Source organism: Micropterus dolomieu, linkage group LG14 (genome assembly GCF_021292245.1).
Source record: "Micropterus dolomieu isolate WLL.071019.BEF.003 ecotype Adirondacks linkage group LG14, ASM2129224v1, whole genome shotgun sequence".
NCBI lineage: Eukaryota > Metazoa > Chordata > Actinopteri > Centrarchiformes > Centrarchidae > Micropterus > Micropterus dolomieu.
Genome location: NC_060163.1, coordinates 9,382,106 through 9,394,073, shown reverse-complemented (window position 1 = coordinate 9,394,073; position 11,968 = coordinate 9,382,106). Strand labels below are relative to the sequence as shown.

The 11,968-nt window shown below is 40.6% G+C and overlaps 1 protein-coding gene across 4 annotated transcripts in view; it reads left to right on the top strand.

Annotated features, from left to right (window-relative positions):
* The window catches only part of grid2ipb (glutamate receptor, ionotropic, delta 2 (Grid2) interacting protein, b), a 40,689-nt gene extending 31,623 nt beyond the window's left edge, over window positions 1–9,066 (top strand). For 3 of the 4 annotated variants that reach the window (XM_046069282.1, XM_046069280.1, XM_046069281.1), the window contains 8 exons: window positions 1,892–1,969; window positions 5,113–5,309; window positions 5,391–5,546; window positions 5,632–5,718; window positions 5,809–5,938; window positions 6,317–6,435; window positions 7,311–7,475; window positions 7,781–9,066. In XM_046069282.1, coding sequence (XP_045925238.1) covers window positions 1,892–1,969; window positions 5,113–5,309; window positions 5,391–5,546; window positions 5,632–5,718; window positions 5,809–5,938; window positions 6,317–6,435; window positions 7,311–7,475; window positions 7,781–7,852 — 1,004 coding nt within the window. In that variant the 3' untranslated portion in view covers window positions 7,853–9,066. Of the gene's footprint in view, window positions 1–1,557; window positions 2,026–5,112; window positions 5,310–5,390; window positions 5,547–5,631; window positions 5,719–5,808; window positions 5,939–6,316; window positions 6,436–7,310; window positions 7,476–7,780 lie in introns of those variants that run through there. The other variant, XM_046069283.1, reaches the window with a different exon arrangement.
* Window positions 9,067–11,968: the final 2,902 nt, after the last annotated feature.

Here is an 11,968-nt window from a genome sequence, read left to right as displayed (position 1 = left end):
CCTGTCCAGTTCACTGACCCCCTGCCGCCAGTCCGCTTCTCCCCTGAGCATGTCCCGCGCAGCCGGATGCCCTTCCAGCCGCACCACCCCATCATCCCTCCTCCCCCGCCCCCTCTCAGAACCCTCCTGTCCAGCCGCTCTCCTCTACACAAAGGGCTCCCCACCAGAGAAGAAGCAGAGAAAACTCACCACCGCTTCCAGGCCACCTCCACCCGCCTCTCGCACGGCCACACCACCCTGGGTTCCTCCACCCTACGCTCCTCCCAGCCATCCCGCCCTAGCTACCTCCCCCGGCAGCTTAGCCAGCCCCAGCCTATCCAGCAGCCGTCCCCGCAGCCGTCCCCTCAGCCGCTGAGACCGAGCCAGCTCGTCCTCCAGAGGCACCACCAGCTCCACCACCAACACAGCTACCAGGGCCCGCTGCCGCCATCCCTCCAGGATCACAGCCTGTCCCAGTGTCACAGCCAAGGCCCCGCCGGCTCCTCGCTGCTCTCCAAGCCTCCAGCTTCTCACTCCACCCTCCCCACTCACACTAAAACCTATGAAACCCCACGGCAAGAGCACCAATCTCAACAGGTAACATCTGTTTCTTCGTTCTTTTTGTATCTTGACACAAATGAGTTATCTTGTGAACATGTACTATGCAAGAATGATGCTTACTGCTGAAAATATCTTATAAATTTTAAAAGAGAGTTCTTTTTTTTTTTTCTTTTTATCTCTTAGGCACCGCCGCCGCCACCTCCACCCCTGCCCCCACCCTGCGACCCTCCTCCACTGCCCAAGCCGGGCCACCACGCCTCGGACACCAACCACATGAGTGTGAAGAGGCTGCGTTGGGAGCAGGTGGAGAACTCCGAGGGAACCATATGGGGTCAGGTGAGCAGTGAACTCTTACTCTGTTACATTAGTCTTGGATAAAGTAGCACAACTATGTCAGAAGAATCGAGTATTTTGCATACAGTAAATAGAGCAAAAAATCACTTGACTTGTGAATCTTCCCACTTTGGCTGTGAACTTTCTCACTCCTCCAACACGTCTCTTCCCATATTTGGAAAGACCTACTCATCTGCTCTGTTGTGTCTCTGATGAGTCATAGAAGCATCGAAGCTAAAATCTTGTTTTTGTAAGCAGAACACACAGTGGATCTCATCTACTCATATCTAATGTTGGACTGCTTTGCAACCTTATCTGTGTAAATAAAAATATTTCTAGACAGCTACTTCTAGGTTACAAACCCATGACTGTGTCTTTTGGAGAGTACAGAGTATGCCCTTGTCTATGTTTAGCTCGGGGAGGATACAGACTATGACAAGCTCACTGACATGGTGAAGTTCATGGACCTTGATCTGCACTTTGGGACTCAACGGAGATCCAGTAAGTTGTTGTGTACTTGTGATCAGCCTCCACCATGCTGCATCGTCACATCTTTATTTACATCATGCTTAACGTCATACAGTGATACTACATCTGGTGAATTATCAGAGGGCAAGTTAACAGTAAAAGTGAATGTATGTGTTTATGTTTTGACATCTCCTGTTTTCTTTTGTACCTTCACAGTTATGATGTTCTCCATTACCTGTTTTGGAGCTGCTCCATTCACCTGTTCATCCAGTCCATTCTCCATAAGGCACCATTCCCCCCAACCCCCTCCCCCAGTGATAACACAGCTCTGCCAGAGGAAACACACCTTATTGTTATTTATTGCATATATGTCAGACTTTTTGGCCGCTAGAGATTTACATGGCAGAGCTGTGTTATTAACCCATCAACCTGACACATGTAGCCACTGTGTGTGTGTGTGTGTGTGTGTGTGTGTGTGTGTGTGTTGACCCACGGTGCCTGGAGAACAAATCCTTACACTGTTTGTTAAAATGATCAGTCTCTCCTCCAGAGCCCGCCTTCATGCCAGAGAACTTTAAAAAGAAAGACGTGGTGGAGATTCTGTCTCATAAGAAAGCCTACAATGCCTGTGAGTACCACAAGAATATGGCTGCAGGTCGCACACACACCTGAAAGGTTGAGGCTCGAGTCTGTTGAGTACTACGTTGAAAAAAAACCACACATAATAATACATGCAGTATTTAGAGCCAAACTGACTTGCAAAAATCTGACCTTGTGAACAAAAAGTTCTGCAAAACATGGTGTGCATGGTTTACACAAGTGTAAATATTCTCAATCTCAGTGAAGGTTAGTTACAGAGTCACACTGGATGATGTGAGGTTGCATCAGACTGTAGCGCAGCATGTCAGGAGAGACTCGAAGCCCAACAATAGCCTCTCCTACTCCTAACACCATGAGGTTTCACAAGATTGCCACAAAGTTTTTCTACGTGTCTGTACAGGAAACATATTAAATTCGATGTGATGTAATGGAAATGATGGAAATGAAAGGCTAGAAACATGGAACAGTAAATAGACTGCCGTAATTATATTGTTAATAATATGGTCTGTTTTGTTTATCTCCACTATAAATGACTGCAGGTTTGAACTTGTCATTTGAGGCACTGTGTTGCAAAAGAAGGTTGTAACTTTGCTGCCTTAACTGAGGAGTGTTTTATTGCAGTATTTTACACACTTTGACATATTAGTTGAAAATTAGTTCATGAATGAGGATCACCCTAAAATGTCTTGTCATGATCCAGCCATTCAGGATTAACAAATCGATCCTCAAACGGCTTTCAAAGAACCAAATTAGCTGGATGAGAATAAACGGGATCATTTTACAATGATAACATAACAGGTTAGCCTGAATAAGTTGAGACACATACTGTAATAATATACTTATACATACATGATTTAAGTGTATAAACATAGGATAGGCAAAAATGAGCCTTGGGCTTCAGCCTGTTCCATTTTCTGTAGTTAATTGTGTGAGTTATTTTGTGTGAAATGGATTGGTGTAAACATGTATAATATTTTTGTTAATTGTTATGCCTTGTTCATTATAATGTAAACAGAAATAAACTATTCATTTATTCATTCAATCATTAGCTCTTCTACTATATTTGTACAATCTTTCAGGAAATAACCACCGCGGACTCTGTTTTGATGAAATGACCATTCTATTGTTAAATGTAGGGCTGCATGTTTTGGATAAAAAGTCATATTGCGATATGCGATTGCGATTCGATTATAATGAACAAATGGTACTATGAGTCTACTTCCTTGATTATCAAGGAAAATTAACAAAATACTGACATTTTGAACAAAGTTAAGCGATAAACGATATTTATAACAATAACTAGTAAAACAGAACTGTACAGAGGAGGCTGCTAGAAGGAGAATTATTGGCACACTGGCATCCTGGCACTAGCTAAATCTACATCTGTCCACTGCAGAGACACTATCTACAACCTGGAGGAGGAACTAGTATACATGAGTCTATTAGTATAATATTATAACATTAAATAAACAGTATACTTTTCAGTTAATAGTATACTGTTAGTATAACAATAATGGTTCATATTAATTACTATATTCATTATAATTTCATATAATAGTAGCCTACTATTTTATCACTAGTTGAATATTAAATCCAGTTAGAACTGTTTCCTTTCTGTGGGGTTTTATTTATTTATTTAATCCCTGTGCAATAATTTGTTAATGCTAAGAACTAACTTGTCAATAATCATATTGTTCAACATTTAATGATTTGATGTACGTCAAACCTTTTTTAATGTCCCGCCCCATTAAGGCTGTGATTGGTCGGTTGACGAAAAGTGAAACTTAAGGCACGTAGGCTTTATGAAAAGTTGAACAAAAGGCACCGGTACAGCGTTAAAACGTTAAATGGCCAGCAAGCCAAACCCAAATCTTCCTTATCTTTTCCCAGTTTTCTTCTGTCTTACTGCTTCACCTGCTGTCGTCGTCTGTCTCTGTCAGAGAGCAACAGGTGCTGCGCCTAATCTGCATGCCTGTCGAGAATTGCATGCACCTCGCGGGTGGTAACTCATGTCATGCTGAGAAAAAGGTGGTGCAAATCTCGGCAGGTAGCCTCCAACATCTGTTCTCTCTCTGTTTCTCTGCCGAATTATGCATCCACCTCTTAAGGTCCTTTTCAGACACTTTGGTCTGCACATTGATCAAACGCGGTTATCACCACATGTTTTAGTTGAATCATATGGTACTTCTACTTAGTGTAATAAATCATTAACGACTCTAAACGTTCATAACATATATACTTCGAATCATTTATCACCATTGATGTACCCTACAAAGGATATTATAGCGTTTAAAAGCAGTTTTTGGAAGTAATGCAATTCTCAGCAGGCATGCAAAAGTCGGCATAACAGGCGCGACCGACTATGTTTTGAACAATTAGCGGCGGGGCGGGGGGTTAAGGTAGGTTGTTGTCTTACTGGCACACTGCTCATGAATAATTTTCCTGATTGCACATAGGCGCATATGTTTGCAGAGCCACAGGCGAGAGCCCGGTGTGGGCGGAGATAATGAGCAGACTGCAGCGCTCACAGAGAAGACAGGTCACACTTTTTGTGTTTTATTATATCGCACACCTTTTATGGTTATGAGACATCGCGATTGCGATTAGATTAATCGTGCAGCCCTAGTTAAATACAACAATGATGAAAATTGAGTGATAAACATACACTATGTTGTAAAGGTCTAATATAAAAGCATTTTGTTTTTGTAAAACCTCTGTTAAAACTGAGCTAAAGCAACTGTAAAATAATATCTTTATTTTATTGATTTATTATTTAGTTTTAACTTGAATGCCCTGTAGGTGGATAGCATACTGTATGTTGCAGAAGAAAAAGTACTCTACAAAAAGTAAAGAAAAAAAATTTAATTGCTCATTTTGGCAGTCAGGCTCTCTTCTACTGAAGAATATCTGATGTGACCCTTCGCTTCTTTGCTGTTATATTATGTAGACTATACTGGATTATACTGTGGATGGAAGTGGATTTCATAATCAGTCTGAAACAACAAAGTAGGAAACATGAATAAGACACAATAGAAAATGACACATCATCAGAGGTGGTTGAAAGGTTTTATCTTCAGTCGGCAGCAGAAGTGATCCTCTTTTGTTATGTGAAAAAAACAGACTTAAATCATCTACGTCTTCCCCTGCTCCCACCCCTCTTCCTCTCTGCAGCCATCCTCATCGCCCATCTGAAGCTCTCCACCAACGAGCTGCGTCAGGTCTTGATGAACATGACCACCGATCGTCTGGAGCCCGCTCACATCAAGCAGCTGCTGCTCTACGCTCCCGACGATGACGAGGTCAAACAGTACGAGAAGTTTGAACAGGACCCGGCCAAACTGAGCGAGCCCGATCAGTTCATTTTCCAGGTACAGCCAGGAAAAAACTCCTAGGCGAGAAAGGTTTTAAAAAGCAAGATGAAACGATGAGTAAAGTGTTGTATGTTTCAGATGCTGATGGTGCCAGAGTATAAGACCCGTCTGCGGAGCCTCCACTTCAAGATGACCCTGCAGGAGAGGACGGAGGAGATGAAGGTTGCTTACGATTACATCTACAAGGCTTCAATGGAGCTTAAGAGCAGCAAGAAACTGGCCAAAATCCTGGAGGTAAACATCCAGAGCAGGGAAAGTGAACATGAAGCAACAAGTCTGTATGTTAATCGTGCTTATTAAGTTATTTTTATGCCCACAGTTTGTACTTGCAATGGGGAATTACCTGAACAATGGTCAGCCCAAGAGCCACAGGACAACCAGCTTTAAGATCAACTTCCTAACTGAGGTGCAGCATTGACGCCTGTCCTTCAAAAACCATGTTATGTTCAACTTAATTTAGCTTTTTAGTCATTCATTCTTCCCTTCTGTCTTGCAGTTGAGCACAACCAAAACAGTGGACGGGAAATCCACCTTTCTCCACATTCTAGCCAAGTCCCTGTGCCAACACTTCCCTGAGTTGCTCAACTTTTCCAGAGACCTAACAACAGTGCCTCTGGCAGCCAAGGGTACGATGACGTTACAGCAGCAGAGCTCTTTAAGTTAACTCTGCTTTCTGTCCTGAAAATCATTCAGAATGGCAGAATGTACTCGTTCCACCCTGTAATTTCTTTATAGTACAATGTGCTGGAATGCCACTGCAGGGCTGGCAGACTTTACCAAAAGGATGTAACTTCATGTAGATTTAAACTGGGTTGTTGTGTGTCTTAATAACTCAAGATAATGTTTTTCATATTTTCATTTGACATTGTAAAACTGTTTATTTAGACTGCTGGTTTGTACATTTCCTTGCTGCTGTTTTACAATCGTTAGGACATATACCGGTGATTAATAACTGTTACTGTTTTGGTAATTCATCACCTAATATGTGCATGTAACTTGTTCAGTCAACCAGAGGGCCATAACAGCGGAGCTGAGTGACCTTCAAGCCACCATTCAGGACATCAGGACGGCCTGTCAGAAGATCCCGCCCACCTCTGAGGACCACTTTGCCTCCGTCATGAGTGTACGCTAACAGCTTTGATTATATAATACACATCAAACATATAGAAATGTGTGGGTTTTTTAAAGCTGCTACATATACTGATTACTGATATTTGGGGAAATTCCCTTCATTCACTTTCTTGCAGAGTTAAATGACAAGATCAATATCACTCTCGTGTCTGTACAGTAAATATGAAGCTAGAGCTAGCAGCCAGTCAGCTCGGCTTAGCATAACAAAACAACTAACCTGTCAAGTCGTTATGCTAAGCTAAGCTAACCGTCTCCTGGCTCCAATTTCATATTCAGCAGACATATGAGAGTAGTATAAATCCTCTCACTGAAAACTCAAGAAAGCGAAGAAGAATATTTCCCAAAATATCAAACAATTTTTGTCCATGTATTTTGACCATTTTCATGCCAGAGGAATTAGAAGCTATATTTTTGTCAGGTTGGAACGGCGTCTGAAACATCTTACTTATCATCTACATAACTATAATAATGAAACAAGTTTGTCTAGACGAATGTTACAGTAAGTGGGATGAGCTACATTTGAGCACACGACAAGTCTTCACTGTACAGCCCAGCAGACAACAGACACTCACTTTTAGTCTCTAGTATAAGTCACGCCCCCAAAAATCTGGATACTACGTTCCCCATAATGCAACTCATTAGCATTTTTTGTTAGACCCTCCCTGTATGATAAATGCCCACATCTTTCACACAAACTATATATATGGAGTCTTCAAACCCAAACTAAGAAAAAATAACCCAGATGAAATTACATGACTTTACAAAGCTCCTCCAGAGCCACCGAAGACATTATACAGCTGTTTTCACTGGCAAGTAAACAGACCTCTGAGGTGTGCCTCTTTAATATGTGAGCTTTTGCACCCACAGAGCTTTTTGGAGAACAGCCACCCTGCAATCCAGTCTCTCGAGTCCCTGCAGACCCGAGTGATGGAGGAGTTCTCTAAGGTGGCCTCCTACTTCGGAGAGGACAGCAAGTCCACAAAAACAGAGGCCTTCTTTGGCATCTTTGCAGATTTCATCTCCAAGTTTGAGGTGAGCTATTACTGTACTGTTCTCTTCAGCTGTGTCGACAGAACCAGCTGGGATAAATGTAACTTATTCCTGAAGGTGAGCCACTGATATTTTGATATATGCAGCAGGTGTTTGACAGATTCAAACCTCCAAAACAATGAAGTATTCAGCTGGTGCTCTCACACAGACTGACAGGAGCCTGCAGCTATAAAGTGATTAAGCTGCAAAGTGCTGCTGTCTGTGGAATAACCAAATGTGCTCTAAAGCTGAAAATAATACGGTAAAATAAGCATAAATCAGATGAGATCATGGGTTTTGTCTTGCAGAGAGCTCTAAGTGAGACCCAGACTCCAGAAAACCCCAGAAGCCCCAGACTATCTTCCCCTCTGGCCTGGTAGAAGCAAGAAATGTAGGCAGATGTCGGGCCAAACCAACAGGCCGGTCGTCTCCATTTTCACTCTGCTCTCCACAACCAAAGTGCCAAGATCACACACAGAGACACTCAAACCAACGGGAACAGAGAACACGTCATCTATAGCAAACAGAATGGAAATACACTGTATTTATCTGTAGATAATCACAACAGTTAATGAGTGCCGTGTGCAGCATTGCTGTTTCAGGTGCTGGCTAGAGCAGGAACATTCAGGTGTCCAGAGGTCAACAGGAACTCACCACACACTGACAACTCAAACCAGTCTTTGCATTATTAACATCTCTTTTAAATACACATCACTTAGTAAATATTAAAAGATTCATTAGAGAAACCATCCATATATATTTGATCATCCAGTGCATCTTGATGCTGCATTTAAATGAGATGTAAGTAATGAAAACAACTGGTCTGAATATTTACAGATTACTAGTTATGTTTAATATATGACTATATAAAGTTTATATTTTCTATCAGATCATATTTGAAAATTTTAAAGATTAAGCGTAGATGTAGACTGACGACAGTTATTCAGAATCTAGGTGATTCACAGATGTAGTTTAGCTAGCGTGGACTAGGCTGGACTGCTCAGTGATCAGACTGTTCATACAGTGGTGCACTCACTGCCTCCCATATAGCAGGATTTGATTTAAAAATAGAAGATATTAGAGTTTTTTTCATCATGAATCCACTTTGCTGATCTAGACTTACAGATGTCATTCTTATCTAACCTATTGTGAATTTGAAGAGCATCTATTATGGAAATTATAATAAAATAAAACAAGTAATTGTCCTAATCAACCCCCAGCTGTTCACTTCTGTCCTTTGCAGTACACTGCATATTACATTTCTAAAGGTTAACCATTTCTATGGAAGCAAAACAAAGCCATAAAGATTTATATTTCTTAAACAACGGAAAGTTCTGTGAATGTAGCCACCAGTGAATTTTTAATATTAAAAGTGAAATGGAAATATCTTGCATTCCCCTCTTAGAAAATTCTAGTTGGTATCGCAAGTTGTGCAACTTCAAAAAGTGAATTTTTTGAAAACTGTTTTCAAGTTGCTCATATTCAGCTAATTATTTTCAGATCTAAAAATTAAAGCTAGGTCAAAAAATCAGGTTAATTAAATTAGATTTAAATTCAGATACCTAAATTAAAAAGTTCAGATAAGCATCTGAAGACCCAGGACACATATTTTTTTTATATCTGAATATAAAATATCTGATATTTGTGGAAAAAAGTTTTAGAAATTGTTAAAACAGAGTTTTTAAAAAGGTAAATTTAAAGCAAATGAATTCAAATAGATATTTCAATAATTCAAAAATTACTGGCATTGGTAGTATCAGTAGTGATATGATTTTTTTTTAATCATAATTATGTAAGTTGCTTATGAAATTAAAATTATTTTGGCCTGACTTGGCTTCCATAATTTTAAGCATGTGTTGCTTTTAGACAACAATGAAAGGAGTCCACTGAAAAATCACATTAGTCACCTTACTGCAAGGAAACCAGTGGGCTGTCGGAGTTAACTTTAGTTTCATCTCCCGATACAAGAGTGATCAAGGATGAAGACATGCTTACATCATCCACTTTCATTTACTTTTTTTAGATAGAGTTTTAGAATCCAGTCATCACATCCCAACTAGACTCAATCCTGAGCGTTAACAGCCATTGAAATATGTCCAATCAGGCCAGTTTGCAGCACATGAACTAGGAAACCTCTAAACAGGTTGGAGTCCTTTGTCATCAGCAATTCAGCATCAACATTGTGATTCTTCTGCCTGTGAGGACTTAGTCAAATCCAAATTTGCAAAACTATCATTCAGAACAATATTGCAACTTTCACAGTGAGGTAACACTGACTACATCAGCACATGGTGAAATATGGCTCAAAAATCATCTGTTTCACAAAGTGTGTGGGTGGAATAGCACATCTTTTACGACAACTAGTGTCAGTACAGAAAGATAGAAGGCAGCTTTAATGTGAAATGGCTGAGCTGTGTGCTTCTGGCAGAGGACGGCTAATAGTTGTGCACTCTGAGTTTTGTGAACACTGTCCTGCTTATACAAGTGGGTGGCTGCTGAATGAATGAACTTCAAATGCATGTGGAAGAAAACATCCCACTGTAAATGGTCATTTGCTGCTTTTCTGGTTGTCATGGTGATCTCGCGACTCATCTACAGTACAGTGTACCTGTAGCTGTGTTGTATTAATGTTGATGAACTATTGTTGAGATTGTAAATTTACTGTTTTTGCTATGCACTGCTCATCATTTTGTATTGCTTGTGTGTCCTCCAAGTCCTAGTTTATTTTGTATTCAGGAGTGTCATCAGGAAAATTACCATTTTATTTATTCTTTATGCGCAGCTTTAGTCAGGCTTACGAGGTGACTGATCTCGTAAAAATGCAACCCTAGCTGCTACAAGTGTAGTAACAGTGTTTCTTGTCCAAATCAATTGCATGTTGGTGCAGTTAATGTATGAAGATGTGCAGCTGGTAGCATTTACCCTCTGTGGATATCTAAGTTTAAAATAAATACATTTCTTTTAGCCTAGTTAGGTTTATTTATTGGTTGCCCTACAGGTTCCCTTTTATAACTGTTTATATGTTTTCATGAGAAGCTGCTCATGTTTTTTGTGATTGTTTGACTTTTATGTTTTGTTCAATGCTTTCAAATTTGATCTATAAAATGTCATGCTTGAAAGTAAAAACTGTCTGACTTATCTGTGCCCCATGATGAATCTCTAATGTTTATACAAACACTTAAGGTACCTGGTATTCATTGAAGTACAGCAACTTTATAAACTAATGAGTAATAAGAATAATAATCATCTTACAATCCTGAATATTTCTTCTAAACTGTATATAGCAATGTTTTAGGTCTGGATTTGACACAAAATCTACGGAGCATTGGAGGTGCTAATAATTAATTTGTGCGCAAAGTGGAGTGGCTTGAATGACAATGTCAGTCAGTCAGTACACCAATTAGGTCCAGACTGAAATTATTATATTTGCAGGGAATGTTATGTTGAGTACATTCCCTGCAAGTGTTCACACAACGCGAGAAGGCGATTTTAAAGCGATAACATGAATAAACACCACTTGCCATTACTACAGCTGTATGAACCCAAAGTAAAGATTTTGCTGTGATTAAATAGCAATAACCGAAATAACTACAACTTGATGCAGATTTGTTAAACATGTGTATTCATGCTTTGTCAGGTCTGTCAGCGAGACAGCAGGACAACAACTTCTAAAATGTTTGTTTTCTGAATGGAGTTTGGATCGATCAGGGCTATTCTATGCTAACTTGGTCACAGTAAAGTACAATGCTGGAATAAAGTTAGACATGTTTTCTGAACTCACCAGGTAGTTCAACCTCCTTCTTCTCCAAGTAATGTCCAGTTTTGTCCGGTTTTTATATAAATATGAAGTCGTAGTCCGACAGAGCTAACGACGCTAACAACAACACTGGAACCGGATGTGCACGGAACCTAGCTGCTGAGAAGCTCCAGTGAAGATAAATCAACTAATCCCAAAAACTAAAGTAAAAAGCTAATTTAATAAAAACAGTTTACTCCGAGCTCCTCCCGTGAGTAAACGGTGTAGTTGTCAGAGCAGAATCCAGACTGACTGGCGTTTATTTGTCCAAAGGTTGCAGCGCTGCTCCCTGCTGAAAATATTGCGAATTACTTGGCGTCGCCGGCCCTGTCCCCTTCGCGCCGCCCGACAGGAAATCGCGGCTCTACGCGTCTTTGCATTGACTTTGTATTTAAACTCATCGCCCCAAACGCTCCCTTCCCTTTTGGTCTGAAAGCACCCATCCACACTACTGCATTTTCGAATTAAAACGGAGACCTTTTGCTAGGTTTGCACCTCCCGTCCAGACTAAAACGACGAAAAGGAAGACCTAAAACGGAGAAGTTCGGAAATGCTGCCGACCCTGCTTTGCCTTTCAAAACTCCGGAGGACGTTGTAGTGAAGACGGGCAGCGGCTCACGCTCGGCTCTCTGATTGGGTCTTGCAAAGCAGAAACATGATGCAACTGACCAAGTTTTTGACATGGTATTTTTATTAAAAT